Source organism: Panthera uncia (assembly GCF_023721935.1).
Source record: "Panthera uncia isolate 11264 chromosome A1 unlocalized genomic scaffold, Puncia_PCG_1.0 HiC_scaffold_17, whole genome shotgun sequence".
Lineage (NCBI taxonomy): Eukaryota > Metazoa > Chordata > Mammalia > Carnivora > Felidae > Panthera > Panthera uncia.
This window is the reverse complement of record NW_026057577.1, coordinates 6,646,188-6,668,995: the sequence shown is the minus strand read 5'-3', so window position 1 is coordinate 6,668,995 and position 22,808 is coordinate 6,646,188. Positions and strand designations below refer to the sequence as shown.

Genomic DNA, 22,808 nt, shown 5'->3' with positions numbered 1-22,808 from the left:
CTAGCTTCTGATCTTCCTGCCTGATTATATCAATAAAATCGGTGACCAAGATAGACTCATGGAAATAAAAAAGTATACATTAGAGAGTTTCACATGCCTGCATGATGCTTTCAGGTTCTGGGAAGCCATCTGAAACAGCATCACGTGGTCCAGCCCCTTCCAACAGCTCTTCAGTGGACTCAACGAAGAGTCTCAAACATCCTGCATTTTGTTTCATCGTGTAAAATAAACAGTCTTCATTTTCATACAAGAAGGACGCAGGTCACAAGTGTGGGCACAGAGCCACGGGCTACCAAGAAACAGGGCTTGGGGCGCCTGGGTGGCTGAGTCGTTTAAGTTTCTGACTTTGGCCCAGGTTGTGGTCTCATGGTTCGTGGGTTCGAGCCCTAAATCGGGCTCTGCACTGACAGTGCAGAGCCTGCTTGAGATTCTCTCTCTCTCCTCTCTCTCTGCCCCTCCCCCACTCATGCTTTCTCTTTTTCTCAAAATAAATAAACTTCAAAAGAAAGAAAGAAAGAAAGAAAGAAGGAAAGAAAGAAAGAAAGAAAGAAAGAAAGAAACGGGGCTCACTCCCACCAGACACTGCTGAGTTCCTGTTTTGAGAAACCCTCACAATCCAAGTACACAAAAAGAATGAGAATAACAAAAATCCAAATGCACAAGCCAAAAAAGAATTGTACTGTCTTTATTGTCTTAAAATTGCATAGTATCTTGATTGTGCACGCTTTTAAACAGAGGGCAAGATAGCCCACTTGAAAACTACTTTCTTGCACGGGATATTTCAAGCTGTTTTACTATAGGTAGAAGCAGGGACCAAAAATGCTGCCTGGGCTTAAAAAGAACCATGATCAAATTTAACAGAAGTTGGAGAGTCAGAGGGATTTATAGGAGAAGAATCTGTCAAAGGACATTGAGATTTTGGAGGCACAGGGAAATGGTGGGAGGGCTTCCCTGACGTCAGGGGACTGGGATTCAGGGGCAGCCAAGAGAGGACAGGAGAGGAGAGAGGAGTGCAGGGAGGCAATGCCTTGTGCTCAAATCTGAGATGAATGCCCTCTGCCAGGAGGCTGGGGTGCATGGTCTGGGCATTACGTTGGCTACAGAAAGCCACATACTAGAAAAATAACTTAAAAGCTATACAATCATCATTATAAATATTTTGTCTTTCAAAACTAACTAGCGTTGGTTACAAAAAGGTTCACAGTTACTCTGAAGAGAGCTGTGTCTCTATTGCACAGTAGTGGAAAAGTCCGCTCTGATCCCCATGTGTAAACAATGATTCCCTTCTCCTCTGGCGACTTCAGGACACAGAGAAACAGTATCTGCTGTGAGCAAAGCACTTGGGTACAAGGCACGTGAAAGCTTGTCAAGTTCTACTGGGATCTACTTGGAACACACAGAACGCCTGCTGTTCTTCTCACTTGATGTCACCGGGACAGGCCTTGAACCACACTGCAGGTGGCAGTGGCCTTCTCGGGCTCTTGTTCTCTATTCCACTGTTACAGACTTGGCCAGATTTCTGGGGAAGTCGACCTGCAACAATACATAGAAAGGAGCTGCTCAGGACCCCACAGATCCCAGCAACATGCTGTATTACAAAGCCTATTATCGGGGTACTTGAAGATGAGGTGATGGGTGTTCCCGGTCACCTTTGACCATGAGCCCCTGGAGATCTGCATCTTGGAAGCGTTCCTTACTCCAGGAACTTCACTCAACTATAGAAGGTTTAGTTTGTTCAATATACATTTATTGTGCACCTGACATGTGTCATGCTGTGTTAACCCTATTAAAAGGATATGATGCATGCTATTAAAACGCTAACTCAGCTTGTCCTGTTCACGTTTCTTGGAAGGAGACACACTAAATCCATGAGGCTCATTAGTTCAGGGTGGAGGCTGGAAGGAAAATGTGACGGGAGATGGTTGATATGGTAGGCTTCAACTTTATCTGCAGTGTCTTATATTGCTTAGTTATTTTAATTTTAATTTTTTTAATGTTTATTTCATTTTGAGAGACAGAGAGAGAGACAGAGAGAGACAGAGAGACAGAGAGAGAGAAAGAACACGAGTGAGGGAGGGGCAGAAAGAAAGGGAGACACAGAATCCGAAGCAGGCTCCAGGCTCTGAGCTGTCAGCACAGAGCCTGACGCGGGGCTCAAACCCATGAGCCGTGAGATCATGACCTGAGCCGAAGTGGGATGCTTAACCGACTGAGCCACCCAGGCACCCCTTATTTGGCTCTTGTTTTTAAAAGAGAAACAAATAGGACAAAATGTTAGCCGTGGCAGTTCTGGATTTGTATACCACCAGGTACTTGTTACATTGTTTTCTGTAAGGTTATGTATCTTCAAAAGCTTCTCAAAATACAATTGTAATAAAACTTCTATTTCTATATGCAGTGAATTGTAGGTTCTTCCATACTTGGTGGTGGTTCTTTTCTGGAACATAAATTGATGATATATGTTTGGAGTCTCAAGGGGCACCTGGGTGGCTCAGTCGGTTAAGCATCTGACTTCGGCTCAGGTCATGATCTCATGGTCTGTGAGTTCGAGCCCTGCGTTGGGCTCTGTGCTGACAGCTCAGAGCCTGGAGCCTGCTTCAGATTCTATGTCTCCCTCTCTCTCTCTGCCCCTCCCTGGATTGCACTCTCTCTTTCTCTCTTTCAAAAAGAAACATTAAAAAAAAAATTTAAAAAAGGAGTCTCAAAATGTTGAATCATTTGCTAGACTGAGGAGATATCTTAAATGTGGGAGGAAGATGTACATGCAAAGATGTTCACTGCAATTGTGATTTATGCAGATATTCTCCCAAATCAGCAACAGTTTAAATAATAGAAGACCGGCTAAGTCATTGTTATATAATCCATGTTATAAGACTATGTTGGGATATTGTGCAATGATTAAATGTTGCTTACATGAAACTCAAGATGTAAGAAAATACTTGTAAATACACTCAAAAGGAAAGTGTAAAATGTCATCCTTGATATACTGTCAAAAATGTTAAAAAATCCACATGCACAAGGAAAAGACTGGAATAAATGATTAAATTTGCTAATTAACATTGCCTCTCTGAGTGATGAGTTTAATGATATGGTCTTCGTAATCTTGCAGTCCCAAATTGTTTCCAAGGGATAGAAGTTACTTTAAAAACAGAGTTGTTTTAAATGAAATTACCTTTCCTATGAATATTTACACCAAATAAGCATTTAAGAACAAAATCAGGAGCGCCTGGGTGGCTCAGGTGGTTAAGGGTCTGACTGTTGATTTTGGCTCAGGTCAGGATCTCACAGCTCCATGTCGGGCTTTGCGGAGCCGGCTTGGGATCCCCTGTTCCTCTCTCAAAATAAGTAAATAAACTTAAAAAAAAAAAAAGAACAAAGTCAGACTCTGGGGTTATGCTTTTCCCCTCTGGGGGATTCGGTGCGATTTTAGACATACGTCATATCCTCGGAGAACAGCCAGGTGGAAGGACAGGAGCTGCAGCGGAATCACACTCAGGATACCCTGGAGGCAGTCCACTGTGTGGGGCAGCTCGATCGTTTTATACGCAAACTTGGAACTCTCAGTGTCGTCCCTGGAGCACAGTATGATCGGCCGACCCTAGAGCGGGAAAATAGGATCACAATGTGCAGGTGGTCTCTGAAAGCAGCAACCCCCCTCACATACCAGCAGTTTCTGAGGTCAATGTTATTGAGGGGATAACAGTCCTCTTTTGCTTTTGTGGAATTATGTGTGAGGTGATGTGCACGACCAGTGTGAGGGGCAAGGTGTTTGATGCTGTTTGGTGAGTTCCTCTCCCTTCCGTGGTAGGATGACTGCCATTCTGAGCCATTCATCCAGCACCCATTTGTTGAGTGGCTTCAATGTGCCTTGCCAAGGGCAGGGCATGCCCACTCCTCACTCTGAGGGGGCTCATAGCTGAGTGGTAGAAAATAAAAATGTAAACAAGCCACCCAATGAGTAACGATGAATTCCAGATGAATGCCAGAAAGGCAATAAAACATGGTAATGTGATTGGGAGACGCTGGTGAGGTCTGGGAAGCCCTCTCTTAAAAGGGGATGTTTGGACTAAGACGTGAATAACCACAGGCCAATTCTCTGAAAGTGGTGGGAAGCACATTCAGGTCAGAGGGAATAGCCAGAGCAGAGGTTCAGAGGCAGAAATCAGCTGGGCTCCTTCAGCTTGGGACACAGAAGGAAGGGGCCACATAATACCGGCTTGTGGTCACTCTTGTTTTATGGGAAGCCACCGGGAGGTTTTAAGCAAGACAGTGAAGTGATTTGTGTTTTATACCTTCTCTCTGGCCACTGTGCCGAGCCAGGCATGGCGGCCACTGGCTCAAGGGCATTGTTGGACTTCACCTCCCTATAACTTCATGAGCCCTCCCAGGATGGATCTGTGGGGGCTTTGCACTCCCATCTCAGGGCAGCTCCACGCCTGGAATCTGGGGCAGCTCGGGGCAGTCTGGGTCACAAGGTCTCACTGAAGAGCCATTGTGCACGTGGCCACAGGCTGGCCAGTCATTTCTGAATGTGTGTGCCCCTCAGGAGGGGGGGGGCCTAGGAGAGAGCACGTGATCGCACCTGCTCAGTGGTAGGGCTGCTCATAACCAGTGCTGGCCGACAGTGGGTGAGGTGGGCTTGTGTGGGAGAGGACAGGAGAGAAGGGGACCCTGGCCCAGCTGAGAGCTCTCACCTGGCGGGCTGTGACCTGCTGCAGGGCATTCTGGCATTTGGCAAAGCAAGGGTCCTTCATGATGACCATGATGACGGGCATCTGCTTGTCAATCAGTGCCAAGGGTCCGTGCTTCAGCTCCCCCGCCAGGATGCCTTCTGAGTGCATGTAGGTTATCTCTTTAATTTTCTAGGGAAACACAAGGCGGGGTCAGTGTGACACTGGATAGACAGGGGGCTGGAGGAGATCAGTCAGAGAGGGGAGGAAGGGGAGCTGTGGGAGGGATGAATCCAGAAGGCAGGGAGCTGAGGGCTGCAAGGTGGATGAATGCATTAGGTGGTCAACAGCACTGAGGGCTGCTGGCAATGCCAGGCCCAAGGGAGAGGGCTGGCTGCTGTCCAGAGCACGCACAAGGCCCAGCACGCAGCCTGTGTCCCCCAGACCAGCCCCCCAGCACAGCCACCACCCTTGGATAGACAAGTCAATGTCGATCTGGCTCTCCCTTCTGCTGTGTGACTAACCCATGGCCTCCCCACATTTATAAATTGTAATGATGGCACTGTATTCTATCTAGAAATACCTTTCTTCAATTATCCGATAGATCATCCCCCCGAATCTAGACCATTAATAACTTCCAAAGGGATGCTCCAATTTACTTATGAGGCAAAATAACACGCATCAGGACGTTACTAGAACTTCCCCCTATGTTCAGGAGATCCATTTCTATTCAGTTCCCATTAACCCTACGTCACTGAACTGGTGAGTGTCTAGTAAAATATTTCTCAGCTCCCCTAGAACTATTTATTTGGGGGGGGGGGCAGGACACTGTCAGGAGTATGGGTGACTCCGCCCTGAATGCCACAGACAGCTGGAGTGCTGGCCCCCAGGAGACCACAGAGGGACCATTGATGTGTGCCAGGAGCAGCGTCAAAGCTTCTTTCTTTCCCCCCAGGACTGACTGGGAGCTGCAGTTGAATACGCATCTTTCAGCAGTGCGCTGGGGACACTGCAGATGAGCCCCCCCTACCCCCTGCACCAGGCGGCAGAGGCATGGGGGGAGTTGAAAGTGTACTCCACCCAGCCCCCTGCAGCGACCTGCTCCCTACTAAGAGGAGGGGAGCCAAGCTAGGTCAGGAAGGATGCCCTTGCCCGGGTACCAATGGCTGCCTCACCTGTGACCCTGTCTCCCGTTTTCTTTGGTTGGGCAGTCCCATCCACAAGCAGCAAGCAGACAGTGAGTGTAGGCTCAGCCCCCTGGACAGCACTGTCTCACCCTCTCTGTGGTCCTGGAACCTGCCCCTTACCCAGCTCTCTTACTCAGGTTTGGCTCTTTACTGCCGCAGTGGGACAAAACAGCCAGTTAAAAGTTTAACAAAAGCAGGGCCTTCAGAGCTCACTCCTTCAGGATCTCTGCATCCCCTTGGAAGTTTGAGGGGTAACAGGGAAACTCCACAGAGAGCCTGCCCCGCAATTCTCATCGGCCTGAGTCCTCCCGCACAGTCTGCTTGTGGTCGTGGAAATAACCCAAGGCCACATGGACCTGAGTTTGAATCTCAGACCAATCACTCCCTCCTGAGCAAGATGAACCTTTGGGGGTCCAGTTCCCTCCTAGGTGAAATGTGGACAATAACTGCCAGCCTCTCAGAAGACGCTCATGAGGAACGAATGGACCATCCCAGATGGAGCCTGGTGCAGGTTGACACCTCAGGGGCTCACCCAAGGGTGCCCTGCCCCTTTCTCCTCAGGAGATTGGCAGCGTCCACCTCAGGATCCCCAGGGCCCGAACAGGTCATGAGCTGGTGCTTGATGCAGCCTCACACAGGTGGCAGCAAGTCCCCAAGCGCTCCCCTCCCCTAGCCCAGCGCCCTTCCCCCCTTCCCGCTGGTGTCTCGGGGTGTCTCCCATGTCTGCCCTCATGCCCAGGCTGGTGGAGGTTGGGGGTGGGCAAAGGAGGCTCACCAGGGCTCCTTCCAGGCATGTGGCATAGTTATAGCCCCGTCCCATGACCAGGAGTGACCTCTGGGTGTAGAGCTCCAGGGCCAGGTCATGAATCTTCTCGTCCAGCGACAGCACTTCCTTAATCAGCCCTAAGCCGCAAACACAGTGAGGGGTTGTGAGTCACACAGATTTTACAGCAAGATTCACAAAGAAAAATCATGGTGTGTATAAGACATAGTTTTGGAATTCACACCACTTAATACACTTGGCTTCCTTGCCTTGGTTTAAAAAGGATTTTAAATGTAAGAGCACCTGGGTGGCTCAGTCGGTTAAGCATCTGACTTCAGCTCAGGTCATGATCTCACAGTTCGTGGGTTCAAGCCCCATGTTGGGCTCTGTGTTGATGAGCCTGGAGCCTGCTTAGGATTCTGTGTCTCCCTCTCTCTCTGCTTCTCCCCCACTCTGTCTCCCTCTCTCTCTTTCTCTCAAAAATAAACATTAAAAAAAGTTAAATGTAGATTGTGGGCAGTAACTTGCGGGATTTGCCTGGGTTTTGTTGGATGGCAATTCATATTTATGTTCATACTTTCTTGAGCATGTAAGATAAGCAGTGAGGTGTTATTTCTAGCTCCATTTTACAGGTAAGGCAACTGAGGCTCAGAGAGGCTAAGTCACCAGGTGGAAAGCCACAGAGCTGACACTCCAAATTAATGCCCCCCCCCCCAATCCAGGCCACATGCTAAATCTAGAGACAATGCCCAGTGTAAGATGGACCAGTGTTTCCCAGACTTTTTGTTCTCAGGACTTCTTTACACTTAAAAATTACTGTGAATCCTTAAGAGCCATTATTTTTGTTGGTTGTGTCTCTTAATGTTTACCAGATTAGAAACTGAGAAAAGTAAAGATATTTGTATTCATTCATTTAAAAGTAACAATAAACCTATTATACATTTTTAAAAATTAGTGAGAATAGTAGTTTTAAATTTTTGGAGATTTTTTAAATGTCTGACTTTTTAACAAAGACAGATTCTCATATCTGTTTCCTCATTCAAACTCTCATGATACATTTTTTTTGGTTGAAGTATAGGAAGAAAATCCAGCCTCACAGAGATTTGTAGTTGGAGAAGGGAGGAGTATTTAAATAACTTTTTCAAAAAATTGTGAATGTTCTTCTCTGATATTACATGAAACTCAAGAAATGGTCATTTCTTTTTTTTTTTAATTAGTTAATTAAGTAATCTCTGCAGGCTTAAACACATGACCCCGAGATCAAGAGTCACATACTCTAGTGACTGAATCAGCCAGTCTGGAGAAACAGTAATTTCTTAAAAGAGTAGTTGCAAATGTAGAATTTGAAATCATCTCAATAAGCTTTTCCTACCTTGTTACATTAAAACTTTTATTTTTTTTAAGTTTATTTACTGTGAGAGAGAGGAGAGACAGACAGAATCCCAAGCAGGCTCCACACTGTCAGTGCGGAGCCCAAAATGGGGCTTGAACTCACCAACTGTGAGATCATGACCTGAGCCAAGATCAAGAGTCTGACACTTAACCGACCGAGCCACCCAGGCACCCCTATTGCATCTATTTAATTTTTTTTAATGTTTTATTTTTGAGAGAGAGAGAGAGACAGAGCATGACTGGGGAGGGACAAGCAGAGAGGGAGACACAGAATCAGAAGCAGGCTCCAGGCTCTGAGCCATCAGCACAGAGCCCAACATAGGGCTTGAATTCACAAACCACAAGATCACGACCTGAGCCGAAGTCCGATGCTTAACCGGCTGAGCCACCCAGTGCCCCAATCTTGCATCTATTTAAATGGATGTTTTACATGGTGTATAATTTTGTCACATCATGCATTGACCATCTGGAAAACATAGGTTGACTGAGTTATGCAAATCTTCTAAAAATGGACACACTTCATCATAAAATATTTTTTAGAAATCACATATGCTAAAGTCACCGTGGCTTCATCAGAGTTGTGTTTAAGTGTGGGAAGTGGTCGAGCTCATGCTGGCAGCTACAAGTTTTCCCAAATCCTAAATTTCACTGGAGAGCTTGAAGTTTATCACTGGCAACAAATACTGTCAGTTTTTCTTCTTTAGAGTGGCGGGCTAACTTTGTTCATTTTTGAGAAAACATCTGCCAAGTACTCTAATCAGCTTGTTACTCAAACAATCCCAGGATGCTTTTCTTGGAAACAGAATACTAAAGAGTGTTGTGATTTACTAAGACTAATGCATTTTACTGCCTCGTGAAGAAGTCCTTGAGTGAAGTGGGGTGTGTGGAGGCATGTGCTAAGGTGCCAGCGGTAGCCACCGCTGCCTTTGCAAATGTCCACACGGCAAAAAAGGCAAACACATCTTATTTGTTATAAATAGCGTGTTTACTGTGAAAATAGTAATAAGACCTGCAGACCACATCTTGAGAACGGCTGACTTAGACATCAGGATAGAGTCCTGTTTTCGCACTGTTGGTACCTGGCTGAAGGTGAAGACCAGTTTTTTGTCAGTAAATTTTCAGCATGTTGTGTGGGCCAGATTCAGATCTCTAGGCTTTGTATGATTAGATGGTGGCTTTCCCTCACTGCCTTCTCTGGGGTTTGCCCCTGGCTCCCAGGATGGACCCAGTGCCTACCCCATCTCTGGAAGGGGCTGTCCCACAGCCTTGTGACCATCCTGCCCCCGGCATTTCATGTCAGCCAAGGGGTGAGGTCTGTTTCATTTTGCAATCTCAGGGCTGCACAAAGAAAACCCAATAGGTCTCTCTCCTTCCCTGGAGAGCAAGTGTCTGAAGGAAAGGAGCTGTTATCTCCTTGGCCCTCAGGATGGCACACGGGACAGGGCACACCAGTGGGCGAATGATGGAAACCATTATCCCCCCCAAAGCTTGAGATTCAGTATGATAAACACTGCATCTCACCGACTACAATAGATGGGAGGGACCCAGACAAAGAGGGAAGTTTGGGGAGACTGAAGGAGCACTCTGGTTCAGGAAAAGGCTCAGGGCCATCTGCTCCTTCTCAGATATTTCCTGAGCACCTACTCCATGCCTGCCCTGGCTGGATATCAGCAGTGACCCTGACAGTTAGGGTTATATGCTCACTGGGCTGACATACTCATTGGGAGACAAGCCAGCACACTGGAGGACAGGTAATTTCATACCATGGCACACGCTATAAAGAAAAGAAATGGGCTAACATTTCACAGCTGGGGCAGGGGGTTAGTTAGGATAGCAAGGAAGGGTTCCAGGAGGTGACATCTGAACTGAGACTTGAATAATGAGAAGCCATCAGTTGTATGGAGAGCTGGAGGAAGAGGGCTCCTATAAAGGAAAGGGTCAGTGCAAACGTCCTGTGGTAGACAGCTTGGTATTGCTGAGGATCAGAAGGTCAATGAAGGAGCCCAGGGAGGGGAAGGAGAGTGGGATGAGGTCAGAGGTGGCAGGGGTCCAGTGTGCAGTGTTCAAGGACCCGGTGAGGAGTGAGGACTTTAATCTTGGCCCAGTGGGAGCTTCTGGAGGCATTTAGTGGTGAGTAGGAAGTTTTGAAGAGGAGGAAGTGATTAACAGCATTGTTTATGGGAAAGAGTCAAAAGAGAAAGCAACTAAGGACAGTCTACTGGATTTCAAAATAAGGAAAGTTTCATTCTGAAACATACCAGGTAAAGACTGTAAACCATGGATGATCTCTCGCCTTCTGTTTTGCAGTGAAATGCGGTCTTCCGACATCATCAAACCAAACATCACCAGGGAGATGAACTGACTGGTATAAGCCTGTGGATAAAACGGTGTCTCTGGCAGAGCAGGGGCGAATGTGCGCATGTGAACCACGCAGGAGGAGACAGATTGTTGGGAGCGCCCCCTCCCCAACCCGCAGCCTCCTGTCCACCCATCTGGCCGAAGCCCTCCCTCAGGACACATGCATGAGGTGACTACCTTGGTGCTGGCCACGCCGATCTCTGGTCCTGCGTTGATGTGGACACCGCAGTCGGTCTCTCGGGAGATGGAACTGCCCACGGTGTTGGTGACGCCCACGGTCAGGGCCCCACGGTCCTTACAGTAGCGCAATGCCAGGAGGGTATCTGCGGTCTCACCTGCCACACGGGCCCCACCTTTCAGCCATGTGTTCTCAGGAGCGTGGCTCTGCCAGCTCGAACCCCCTGTCCCCCAACTCATTTACTCTTTTATGCAGAAATCAGAGCCCACAGGCAGCCGGCGTGTGCTCAGAAAGGAAAATGCACTCTCAACCATGTTTCCGGTGGATTCTTGGATTCAAGGTTCGGCTGCTATTTATGTGGGAAGCACTTTCTCATCCGCTATGTCATGGAACTCTCCTGGCAACCCCATGGGGCCATTGACCCCATTCTCCCCGTGAGGATGAGATCCCCAGAGATGGAAGAAACCAAAGCCTTGCTCCTTCAGGGCCACGCAGCTGTGGGCGACAGACTGGTGCCAACCCAGGTGAGCCAGGTGCCCAGCATCCTTTCTAGGACTTTAAGCTGCCTTTTTCAGAATGTGCTGAGATTTAACATTTAAAAAGCAAGAATGTGAGGCGCTTGGCTGGCTGAGTCAGTTGAACGGTTGAGCATCCAACTTCAGCTCAGGTCATGATCTCATGGTTCATGATCTCATGGTTTGTGAGTTCAAGCCTTGCATGAGGCTTGCTGCTATCAGCACAGAGCCCACTTCAGACTCTCTGCCTCTCTCTCTCTGTCCCTCCCCTGCTTGTGCTTGCTCTCTCTCAAAAATGAATAAATATTTAAAATAAATAAATAAATACAAATAAAAAGCAAGAATGCAAGGTGCCTGGCTGGCTCAGTCAGAAGAGCATGTGACTCTTGGTCTCGGGGTGATGAGTTCCAGCCCCACACTGGGTATAGAGATTAAGTAAATAAATAAAATTGAAAAAAAGCAAGAATGCCACTAAATGGCATTTCTCCAATAGATCTAACATTGCTTTAAAGCAAAACACTTCTGCAGCCTGCCAGTGGGAACTCAAAATTATTTTTATAACTAAGCTACTTAAATAGATTCACAAATAAGCCAGCACAAGCACCCTGTATTTGTAAGCCTTGAAACCTCGAACTAAATTAAATACGGTCCGATCATAAAATTAAACCCATCAAGGGGTTCCTGGGTGGCTCAGTTGGTTAAGTGTCTGACTCTTCATTTCAGCTCAGGTCATGATCTCATTGGTTCATGGGCTCGAGCCCCATTTCGGGGTCTGCGCCTGTTGGGATTCTCCCTCTCTCCCTCTCTCTCTGCCCCTCCCCCACTTGTGCATGCATGGGCTCCCTCTCTCTCAAAATAAATAAACAAACAAACAAACAAAATGAAGTCACACAGCAGCACATGGCTACAGGTTGTCAGCCGGAGGGTGAGTGTGTCTGTATTCGTTTTTCTTAGTTTGTCATGGAAATGGAAATGGGTCTTCAAAATTCAAACCGGAAGCAATATTCGAAGTCCCAGTGGATATTAGAGCATTGCTGTTAATGTTTTAATTGTGATAATGACATAATGGTTATGTTTTTTTTTTTCTTTTACCATTTAGAGATCCATTCTGAAGTATTTGTGGAGCAACATGATGTCTGGGATTGACTTCAAAATAACCCAGGGGAGGGGACAGGTTAATGTGGATCTGGATGACACAAACTCTGCTCAGCTGATCGTTGCTGAGAATAGGCAGTTCCTTATGTAAATCTCTCTACTTTTACAGAGATTTGGAATTTTCCATAATTAAAATGTTTTAAAAATCCTTCTGGAGGTCATAGAAAGTCCAAGCATGTGGCCATGAATCACCTCCCTGACTCTCTGCCCAGCCTGACTGGAGCAGGTGCCCACGTTTAGAGTTAGGATGGCACCCAGGCAGGGTTTACTGAGGGTGTGCTGGGCCTACACCTGAGCAATGTCTCTCAATGCATCCCCTGCTGGACAGCATGGGAACTGCAAAGCATCCACATAGTTCTTGAAGTGACACTCAACCAGCAGAATTTTGAAGAACTTTCTCTCTTTGAAATAAACCTAGCACCTATGTATAAGCACTTTGGTGAGTGGTCCCTTAAGTTCTGGACTTGGAATGGCAGGAGGAGGGAGAATTCTTGGTCGCATGGCTCCCCCCTAAAATGAGACAGTGACTGATGGTTCTGAGGGTCAACTGAGAAGAGAGTTTGGCACATGCTCAGTGTGCAGAGAACTCTACTGGATGAAGGAGGGAAGGAGATACATGGTGTGTTACCAAGAGGACAGAGCCCTGAGATGAACTCACGTGAACCCGTATTCCTTACCTGACTGGCTTATGAAAAAGCAAACGTCATCCCTGAACACAGGTGTGTTCCTGTCCAGAAAATCACTGGCGAGTTCAACCATCACAGGGAGCTCAGTCAGTTCCTCCAAAACTTGCCGTGTCTGAAGCCAACAAGAATGGGGACCAAAGTCAGTCACAGACACTACAGAGACACAGGCAGCTGGGCTTCTGGGGACAGTTTTATGAAGTGGCACCTCTGGGTCCTGGTGGTGAAGGGAATTTCAGACATGCACAGGCCACACTGCAGGAGAAAGGCTCTCATGTTGGCTTGTGGGCACCAAATTTGGGAGGTCAAACACATGATGGCATTTAAGACACATTTTGTCCTGGGCTGCTGCTCCCTCCCCAGCGCTATTGAGGGCCCAGCGCCTTGGACTTACAGCCACTGCGGCGTGGTAACTGGTTCCACAGCCAATCACGATGAGCCGTCGGCATCGTCGAATCTCCTTCAGGTGATCCTTCAAGCCGCCCAGGAGCACTGTGGGGCACATGCAGGGGGCATTAGTGCTAACCCCACACGGGGACGCGCCTCGACCTAGGGCATGGATGGGGGATTACCTGTGTTGGTCTCAAAATTCACCCGACCTCTCATAGTATTGAAAACTGATTCTGGCTGTTCGAAGATCTCCTTCTGCATAAATGCACTGAAGTTACCTGGTCAAATAAACACCAAAAAAGCAGGTCAATTTTAATTCAGTTGTTTTACCACTGCTTAACTTCCAATCAAGATGGAAAGCTGATATGCAGTTTAGTGTCAGTGACACATGGGAAGGCCACTGCACATTACCAAGGGCGTCCCAGGGGCCGTCCCACCTGATTCTCCCGGTAACAAGTGAGAGGCAAACAGGTCAGATAAGATTACTATCTCCAGTGTGCATATCAGACCCTGCAGCTTGAAGGAGCAAAAGAAGTAAGCAACAAATATGTGGCTGGTCTTTCTGGGGCAATACTCCTCTCAGCAGGGGCAGAGGAAAGGAAAATGCTTCACTTCCAAAAACCAACCTACTTAGGGAAGTACAAAAGAAGTAAGCCCTGAGAAATAGGCAATTTTATTTTATTTTTTTAATTTTTTTAAACATTTATTTTTGAGAGAGAGACAGAGTGTGAGAGGGGGAGGGGCAGAGAGAGAGGGAGCCACAGAATCTGACGCAGGTTCTAGGCTCCAAGCTGTCAGCACAGAACCTGACGTGGGGCTCAAACCCACAAACTGCGAGACCATGACCTGAGCCGAAGTCGGACGCTTCACCGACTGAACAACCCAGGTGCCCTGGCAATCTTCTTTTCAACAGATGCCCTCCGAGCTTCTGTATTAAATAAAAACCTTTTCAGCCAACACATGCATTTCCAGGGCTCTGATTTGAATGGAACTGGATGACATCAAAGGGATGATCTGGCCGCAACGGGTTAAGGCCCCTGACAGGTGTTGTGCCTCAAGCTTTGGAAGTATTCACAGACAGGGTGGGAATGTTCCAAACACTGCAGTGTTTCCTGTCTGCCACCTTTAGCTGGGGACTTGATAGAGGGTGCCATAAAGCAAACAAGACAAGTGAGGAGGGTCAGGGAAGAGCTCTCTGACTGGGCGATGATCAAGGTAGAATGACCAAAAGTAGTCAGTCAAGTACAATGACCCTCAGGTGAGTAAGCACTTGGCTTGCCTAAGTAACAGTGAGGTGGTTGGAGAGGGGGCAGGGCATAGTGGGAAAAGGGTAGAGTGAGGTGGGGCCAGGTTGGGCATGGGGTATTGTGGGCTGTGGCAGGAAGTGTGGATTTTATTCTCAGAACAGTGGGTGGCCATTGGAGGGCTTTAAGCAGCTGGATAAAAAGGTCTGATTCACATTCCTAAATGTTTACCCAGGCTGCCCTGTGGAGAAGGGGGTGTAGGGAGACAGGCTCTCCTCGCAAGGAGGAAATAGTCCACAGACCCCTGTTATTGCAGGCCTCTGACCCAGAGAAGAAATGTCTGGGTAGAAGAATGTGTCCCAGAGAGTTAGTAAAGGGAGGCAGTTGATGGACTGGTCAGATCAAGCAGGGAGACCTAGTGCCTTTATATAGTCAGGAACTCCTGCTGGGGGAGCAGGACAAGGCTCCCCGCATCCCCTGGGCTGGGCAAGCCACAGAGCACCTGCAATGCCACCCTAATGGCCATGGCAGGTAGGAGGGCTGTGGCACCTATTCAGGGTAGGACAGAGAGTCTCAGGAGCTCCCCCATCGAGCACCTGCCCCCACTCCCCAAGGCCGCTGCACACGGACCCTCAGAGGACACCTGCCTTTCATGATTTGCTGCAGTTCCATCTGCAAGGTCTGGATGGCTCGAGATGGGTCATCACTAGCTGAACGCTTGACCCGGTGAATAGAGAGCTTCCCATCAGCCACTGCGGCGATGTCGTCATCCTCGAGGAAGATGACTCGGTTGGTGTGTTCTATGATAGCACTGGAGCAAGGGAAACACGGGCATCACAGACGGGGCCTGCACGTGCTTGACAGCTACAAGGCAGTCACTCACTTGCCTCCCCAGTATGGGTCCCCATCAGTAGCATCAGATGGCATTTTAGGAGGGACAGGGACACTACACTATACACATCAATTCACACCTTCCTCCTTCCCCCCAGAATTGTTTTGAATCCAGTCTCAGACATCACATCATTTCATCTGTAAATATTTTACCTTCTATCTCTAAAAGAGAAGGAAAAATTTTAAACCCACAATACCATTATCACATCTAAAATTAGTAGTTATTCTTTCATATCATCAAATATCCAGTATGTTCAGATTTCCCCAGTAATCTCACAGATGGCCTTTTATGACCGCTTTCTTCAAATCATAATCCAGACAGTGTCACCTTTGGAGAATGCTTGGGAACCAACACATTACTCTAAATCGGAACAGGAAAGAATGAAACATTTATCTTGCTTTTTAAACTGATCTGATCTTTCAGAATAACCACATTGTTCATGAAGGCAAATTTATGGATGGACTACAGCTAATAAATAAGGAATGACAGCATCAGAATAGTCAATTTATGGACTCCTAATTACTAATAGTTCTAAGTAAGGACCATGAAGTGCTCTGCTGAAACCAAGAGGTGAAAAGCAGAGAGCAGCTTTACAATGGATGGGTGAGGCTGTCTGGCGCGTGAACCCCCTGATCAATCTTAACAGCATAAAAAGACAGACAATAAACATATATGCTTCCTGATAGAAGGACACACCACCATCTATGAAGCCGTCTTGCCAAAAAATCAAACCAGAAGGAGATCAAGTTTGTAGACACCTGTGAACGCCAGTGCGTGGGAAATGCAGTGGGCAGGGGAACGTGTTAAATGACACCATGGGGGGTTCTCTCAGCAAAATCCAGACAGTGGGAAAGTCATGAGGACAAATGACTCAGTTTCATAACACACACACACACACACACGCACACACACACTCCCTGCAAGGAAAAAGGGATAGTTTAAAAGCAAAGTAAAAAATACGTCCACCAATGAAATGTGGAGTCATTATGCTTATTTATTTTTTTTTTTGAGAGAGAGAGTGCAGGAGGAGGGCAGGGGCAAAGAAAGAGGGAGAAAGAGAGAATCCCAAGCAGGCTGCGTGCTGTCAGCATAGAGCCCAAGGCAGGACTGGAACTCATGAACTGTGAGATCATGACCTGAGCTGAAATAAAGAGTTGGATGCTTAACTGACTAAGCCACCCAGGTGCCCCATTGTGCTTATTTTTATAATAACTTTGTATGGAAAGTAATGATAATTTTTGTCTTGCAAAATGGCAATACAAAGTTTCTTTTAAAAATAAATGGCGTTAGAAAAGTTGGTAGGTGAAAAAGCAAACTAATCAATAGCACAAGTGGTACATAGTTATGGTCAAAAATAAAAAACAAATAAAAAACAAAACCATGAAGGTGGCACTTGTAAGACCATGGGAGAAAAAAATCCTCATTCCACCAAGTGCCACACCCACACCTGCCCTGTGCCAAAAAATGAACATTTATAATTCCTGATGTAAAGTTAAAGAAAGAAGTGGCCACATTCCATGGCCCTAAGAAAGGTGTCTCTAAACAGATGCTCAGGAAGACAGACTTCTAAAGAAGGATGGGAAACCACCGCACTGGAAAAAAAATACTTTGAACAGTATACATGCATTGTTTAAACAGTAGAAAACACAGAATAATAAGAGGAAGAAAATGGCCTGATCCCATCTCCAAGAGAGAAACACCACTTATATTGTATTGCTCTCCAGGCAGTGCTAAATACACGTGTGTTTGCATTTACGTGTGCGTGTGTGTCTGCATGTTAATTTATTTATTTTTTATTTTTAAAAATATTTTATTTATTTTTGAGAGAGAGACTGAGAATGAGTGGGGGAGGGGCAGCGAGAGAGGGAGACACAGAATCTGAAGCAGGCTCCAGGCTCCAAACTATCAGCACAGATCCCCGTGTGGGGCTCGAACCCACAAACCATGAGATCATGACCTCAGCTGAAGTTGGATGCTTAGCTGACTGAGCTACTCAGGCGCCCCTGCACGTTTAAATATAATTATTTTTATTTACAAAATGGATGGTGGTATAATCCATCATTAAGACTACTGGCCCAGAGGTGCCTGGGTGGCTCAGTCGGTTAAACATCCAACGCCGGCTCAGGTCATGATCTCACGATTCCTGGGTTTGAGCCCTGCGTTGGGCTCTGTGCTGACAGCTCAGAGTCTGGAGCCTGCTTCTGATTCTGTGTCTCCCTCCCCCTCTGCCCCTCCCCTGCTCACACTCTGTCTCTCTCTCTCTCTCTCAAAAATAAATGTAAAAAAAAAAAAAAAGGAAAAAAAAAAAAAGACTACTGGCCCAGGAGTTAGACAGACCCAATATGGTATCCTTATTTCTGTCTGTTACCAGCATTGTGCCCTCAAGCAGCCCAGATATGACCCCTCTGAGCCCCTATGTCAAATTCCTCATTTGTAAAATGGGAGATGATCACTGTGCCTTCACTAGAAGTTTGTTGTGTTTGCTTTTTTTCATGCTTATTTATTTTGAGAGAGAGAGAAAGAGAGAGTGTACAGGAGAGGCAGAGGGAGACAGAGAAAATCCCAAGCAGGCTCTGTGCTGACAGTGTCTGACTCGGGGCTCAAACCCACGAACTGCGAGATTATGACCTGAACCGAAATCAACAGTCAGACGCTTAACCAGTTGAGTCACACAGGTGCCCTGGTTGTGTTTATTAAATGAGACCATCCTGGCAAAGCCCTCAGCACTGGCTACTGTTGCCCTGCGGGTTCTACAGTGTGCCTCCGTATCTGGGAGGGTCACCCATATCTGGTCTACACACCATACACTGTAAAATCATCTTTCCAAGTTCCAAATCCTAAATAAGCAAAGAAATCGTGAGGATTTTTAATTATAGCATCAAATTTGCAGATTAAGGAGAGTCAGTTATCTTTAAAAAACAATTTTTAATTATTAAAATAACTTTAAACCAATTAGTTTTTTTTTAAATAATATTAAGCCTTTTTACCAAGGAGTGTGGACTCTCTCCCTTTATTCAAATCTGGTCTTGTTTCTCATTGCTGACTTTTGTAGTCTTCTCTGGAGAGACTCTGGACTATTTTTATTAAGATTTATCTTAAGGGATTAAAATAGTTTTTCTAGCTCGGGTAAATAGATTACTTTTTTTTTTTTTTTTTTTTGGTTTTTGTTCAAGAAAGGCTTGCTGAGGGTTTACTGTGCCAGTCATGTGAGGAAGCACAAGAGCAAACGGGGTGGATATGGTTCTGCAGCCTTGTTCAGCTGATAGCCGAACTGCTGGGATGTCTGATTTCCACATCTTCATTCTCTGACTAGCCTCTAGGATTAGTTCTAACAGGCTTTCAGTTGGATTTAAAAAAATTTTTTTTAAATGTTTATTTGTTTTTGAGAGAGAGAGAGAGAGAGAGAGAGCCCAAGCGGGGAGGGGCAGAGAGGGAGTGAGAGAGCGAATCCAAGCAGGCCCCAAGCAGCCAGTGCAGAACCCAATGCAGGGCTCGAACTCACAAACCGTGAGATCGTGACCTGAGCCCAAATCAAGAGTCAGAAGCTTAACTGACTGAGCCACCCAGGCACCCTTATGGTAGTGTTTTCTATTTCAACTACCAGGAAAGTGTTTTGGTCTTTTCTGAGTATGTGTATATGGATGTGTATAAATTTTTTGTACTAAAATGGATATGAAGCAGACTTCCTCAAATTTCAGAAGTATTGTCTGTTAATGAGAACATGGACTTAGAAATGACTTGGACCACACTCCTAGGTCTTGGCCCTCTCATCATGAGTGCTCAGACTCAGGCAGAGTCAGGTGGGGTGAGAGAAGGACCAAAGGTCTGAAGACACCTGCCTCAGCTAGCTAAAGGGAGCATAGCCTTTGAGTGGCCCCAGACATCCTGGGCCAGAGGGAGCACAACCCAGGGTACTCAGATCTGCTGATTTTCCAGAGAAGCTAGAAACCCAGAATTTCATGTGAAATCTCCCCCCTTTTAAAATGTTGGCAAATAATTCAATTATTCTGTGCAGGCCCCAAAACATTGTGGAGGTCAGTGAATCCTGCCCTTGGTCATGAGGTGCTCTCAGTGGTTCTCTGAGGTTCTCGGAGAAGGGTCACAGAGAACTGAAATCTGCCATCATCCCTGCCCCTTGCTGTAAGAAAACAGCTGAAAAGCGGGGATAAATGAAAAATGGTGGTGTCTGGCCAGTCATTTTTGGTTACATAATCCTAGCAAAGAAAGGAAACAAGCTTTAGCTACCTTGCGTCAGAAGCAAAGAAGAATTCCACTGCTTTATTGCCCACGGCATGAAGGCAGGTTGAGCTGTCCAGCCTCTTCATTCTTGTTTTGCAGATCTTCTTTACGTTCTCGAAATTGCCTGGTGAAGGAAGGATTGCAAGTGACATTAAACTATTTTGTTTGAATAACATGAAGCAAGGCGCCAGCTTCCCCTTTGAATATGTGTGGGAGAAATCTGCAATTTTTAGCTTTGGCTGCGTCAGCCAAATCGTGAAAATGATCCCCAAATAGCACGGTGCCACTGCAAGAGCTTTTTGAATGGCTGTGAACAAAACAAAGCAAATCAACACTCATACCAGAGCGTGGATGCCTTTATGTAATGGAGCTGCATGCCTTCCCCTGGACTTGTGTATGTGTTTGAAAATATCTATAATAAAAAGCTTTTGCAAAAAGGGACCCAAGTCTCAGTTGCATGAAAGCCTTTTTGACCTGGAGCCGTATGCGGACCGGCCCCGGAAGACAGAAGACATCTGCCTGCACGAGAGCCCCCTGCCCTGTTCAAGGCCTTCTCGAAAAACTTACGTGTCCTGTACAAGATGGGGATCTGTTCCGTGGAAAGCTTGTATTTGCTGCGCACTCCAATGAGCAGGGGGCTGCCTCTCCTGTAGAGACAACAGGGAGTCGAGTTGCTCATTGTCTCAACACCCCAGGCAGGGCTGGATGGCCTCTTAGCACTGAGGAGGGGTCCCCGCATCTAGCCCTTCCAACAGGGGAAAGTGTCCTGTTGAGATCCTACAGGACAGACTCCTGAGCCACAGGAAGATGCTCCCAGGGCTTGGGGCAGGGACCAACTGACTGGCAGAATTCTGGCTCGCTTTCATGGTGCCACCCACCTGCCCAGTGAATCCCCACATGGTTAGATCACTGTGGCTGAGGCATCAGTAGGCCCTCACTTCGTGGCTCCAGCTTGCTGCTATTTACTGCCATCTTTAAAGCAGGAGCCCTGGACGCCCATGACCTGCCCGAAGACTCTCTTCCCTCCCCCTTCCCCGCCCCTTTTGCTTAGCTCAGCTGTTCTCCAGCTTTGGGGGGGCATTCTGATGACTGGCTTTGGATCTGCTCAACTTTGTGGGCCACTTAACACACTTTCAAGGGTGGTTTTGTCTCTGAGTGTCACCTCCTGGGAGAAGTTTCAATTCCTTGACCTGCACGAGCTGGACTCTGTCACAGAGGGGACAGTGATGTTTCCTCTGTGGGAGTTCCTGCAGCCTCAAACTCAGGTTTCCTCTCCCAGCCCCGCATCTGACTTCCCCAAGTGGGGGGACAAAGTACGTGGCTTTGAAGAAAGTGCTGTGAGCACCTTGAATAATCTGGACCATCTTTTATCATATCTGAAGCAGAGGAGACACGGCTCTGGTACAATGGAGAGCCAGATCGAATGGCCTTTATAACATTGACAATGAGAAAGTACTGTGGTTACCTAATTTTCTTGGCAAACGTCTCCCCCAGATTTTATTGTTGTAGATAGAGCTCTATGATTTCTCTGAACTTCGCCTCAGATAATGCTCCCGAGGCATCCCAAAGATTGCCCAGGAGGTTACAGAGCCGGCAGGTTATGGACAATTTAGAAATATAAAGCTTTATTGCTTCTTCACATGGCCTTCTTTTGCATTCATTTAAAATAGTAATACCATGATAGTATCAAGTTTTAAAAGGGGTTTCTAATTTTTTTTTAATGTTTATTTATATTTGAGAGAGAGAGGGAGACACAGAATCTGAAGCAGGCTCCAGCCTCTGACCTGTCAGCACAGAATCTGATGCGGGGCTCGAACTCATGAACCGTGAGGTCATGACCTGAGCTGAAGTCGGCTGCTTAACTGACTGAGACACCCAAGTGCCCCAGGGTTTCTAAATTTAATAGGGACAAGCGGTCTGTTATAATTCTATGATTGAAGAAATTGAATGCCAAGCGGTAAATTCCTTCCTATCCTGAACAAAAATTAAATCATGATACATTCCCATCATTTCCTGCCTAGAGAATATGACTGTCTGTGAGGGACTGCCTCGTTCTCTCTGTGTCTTCCAGGCCACAGGTGCATTCTCCATGGCTCCTCAGAGGCTTCAGAATGAAACTTTCAGTCCACAGTGCACCTGAGACCCTGCAGAGCAGGGCTTCTGCCAACATCCTCACTCCCCACCAGCCCTTGGAGCTAGAGGGGCAGAGTGTACACGACCTTGCTCACTGCTGTCTCCAATGCCTGGTACACAGCAGGTGTCAGTCTGTCTTTCTGAAAGAGCAGAAAGTCCCCCCATGACTGCTACCATGAGGAACGAGCTTACAAAGTGTCTTGGAAATAGCCACTGCTTTCATTATAGAATCTGGGCCACATTCCAGGGGCTCCTTTGAAGAGCAAGGGTTGGCGTGTCCCTGGTGACCCCATCTGTGCCCTCAACCAGGGTCTTTTCTATTTTTTTTCTGAAGGGGACTCAAGCTGCTCTGGGTCAGAGCCCCAAATGCTGAGCTCACTCTAGGCCCCTTCCTTTTGCTCACACTGGTGCTTCTGGCTACCTCCCAAAGGCTGACATTTGAACCCCCTCAGGCTCCCCAATGCATTGCCTCCCAGCCCCCAACACGGAGTATCAACACCCTCTGCCCTGCTCTGTCCTCCTGCACAAATGTCCAGTCCTTAAAGACAGGACTAGGTCAGGTGTTAATAGATCCCTAGGACCCAGTATAGACTAAGTGCTCAACAAATATCAGTTGGATGGATGGAGGGAGGGAAGGACAGATGGACAGATAGATGTGTAGATGGATGGTCAGACTGATGGCAGATGGACAGATGGATAATCAGTTCATCTGAATATAAAATAACAGGATGGCACTCATGCTCCCACTTGTGTGAATCCACACATCACTGGGGGCCATGTGGCTCTGTCCCTCTGTCCAGAGGGACATGTCGGCTGGCCCTCTAGGACCTCTGGTGTGTAGGTGATGAAGCTTGAGTGTGGGGCCTTCAAGGCCTCTTCTTACTGGATTCAAATTAATGTTCACTTGTTCCTAGTTTCACGTTCATAATTTTGCAAGCTTTTTCCAGAAGGCATCTCCAAAACTGACCTGCAACCTGGATCTGCCCCTTGCTATACAGTTTTATTTTTA

The 22,808-nt window shown here is 46.9% G+C and overlaps 1 protein-coding gene across 1 annotated transcript in view; it reads right to left on the bottom strand.

The window, feature by feature from the left end:
• Window positions 1-669: 669 nt before the first annotated feature.
• GFPT2 (glutamine-fructose-6-phosphate transaminase 2) overlaps window positions 670-22,808 on the bottom strand; it is a 47,479-nt gene continuing 25,340 nt past the window's right edge. Inside the window, exons 8-19 of the mRNA XM_049648965.1 lie at window positions 20,234-20,313; window positions 19,673-19,790; window positions 15,183-15,346; window positions 13,474-13,569; window positions 13,296-13,393; window positions 12,896-13,016; window positions 10,548-10,705; window positions 10,271-10,385; window positions 6,633-6,760; window positions 4,695-4,862; window positions 3,437-3,598; window positions 670-1,533 (exon numbers count right to left, since the gene is read on the bottom strand). Coding sequence (XP_049504922.1) covers window positions 1,489-1,533; window positions 3,437-3,598; window positions 4,695-4,862; window positions 6,633-6,760; window positions 10,271-10,385; window positions 10,548-10,705; window positions 12,896-13,016; window positions 13,296-13,393; window positions 13,474-13,569; window positions 15,183-15,346; window positions 19,673-19,790; window positions 20,234-20,313 — 1,453 coding nt within the window. The 3' untranslated portion in view covers window positions 670-1,488. The remainder of the gene's footprint in view (window positions 1,534-3,436; window positions 3,599-4,694; window positions 4,863-6,632; window positions 6,761-10,270; window positions 10,386-10,547; window positions 10,706-12,895; window positions 13,017-13,295; window positions 13,394-13,473; window positions 13,570-15,182; window positions 15,347-19,672; window positions 19,791-20,233; window positions 20,314-22,808) is intronic.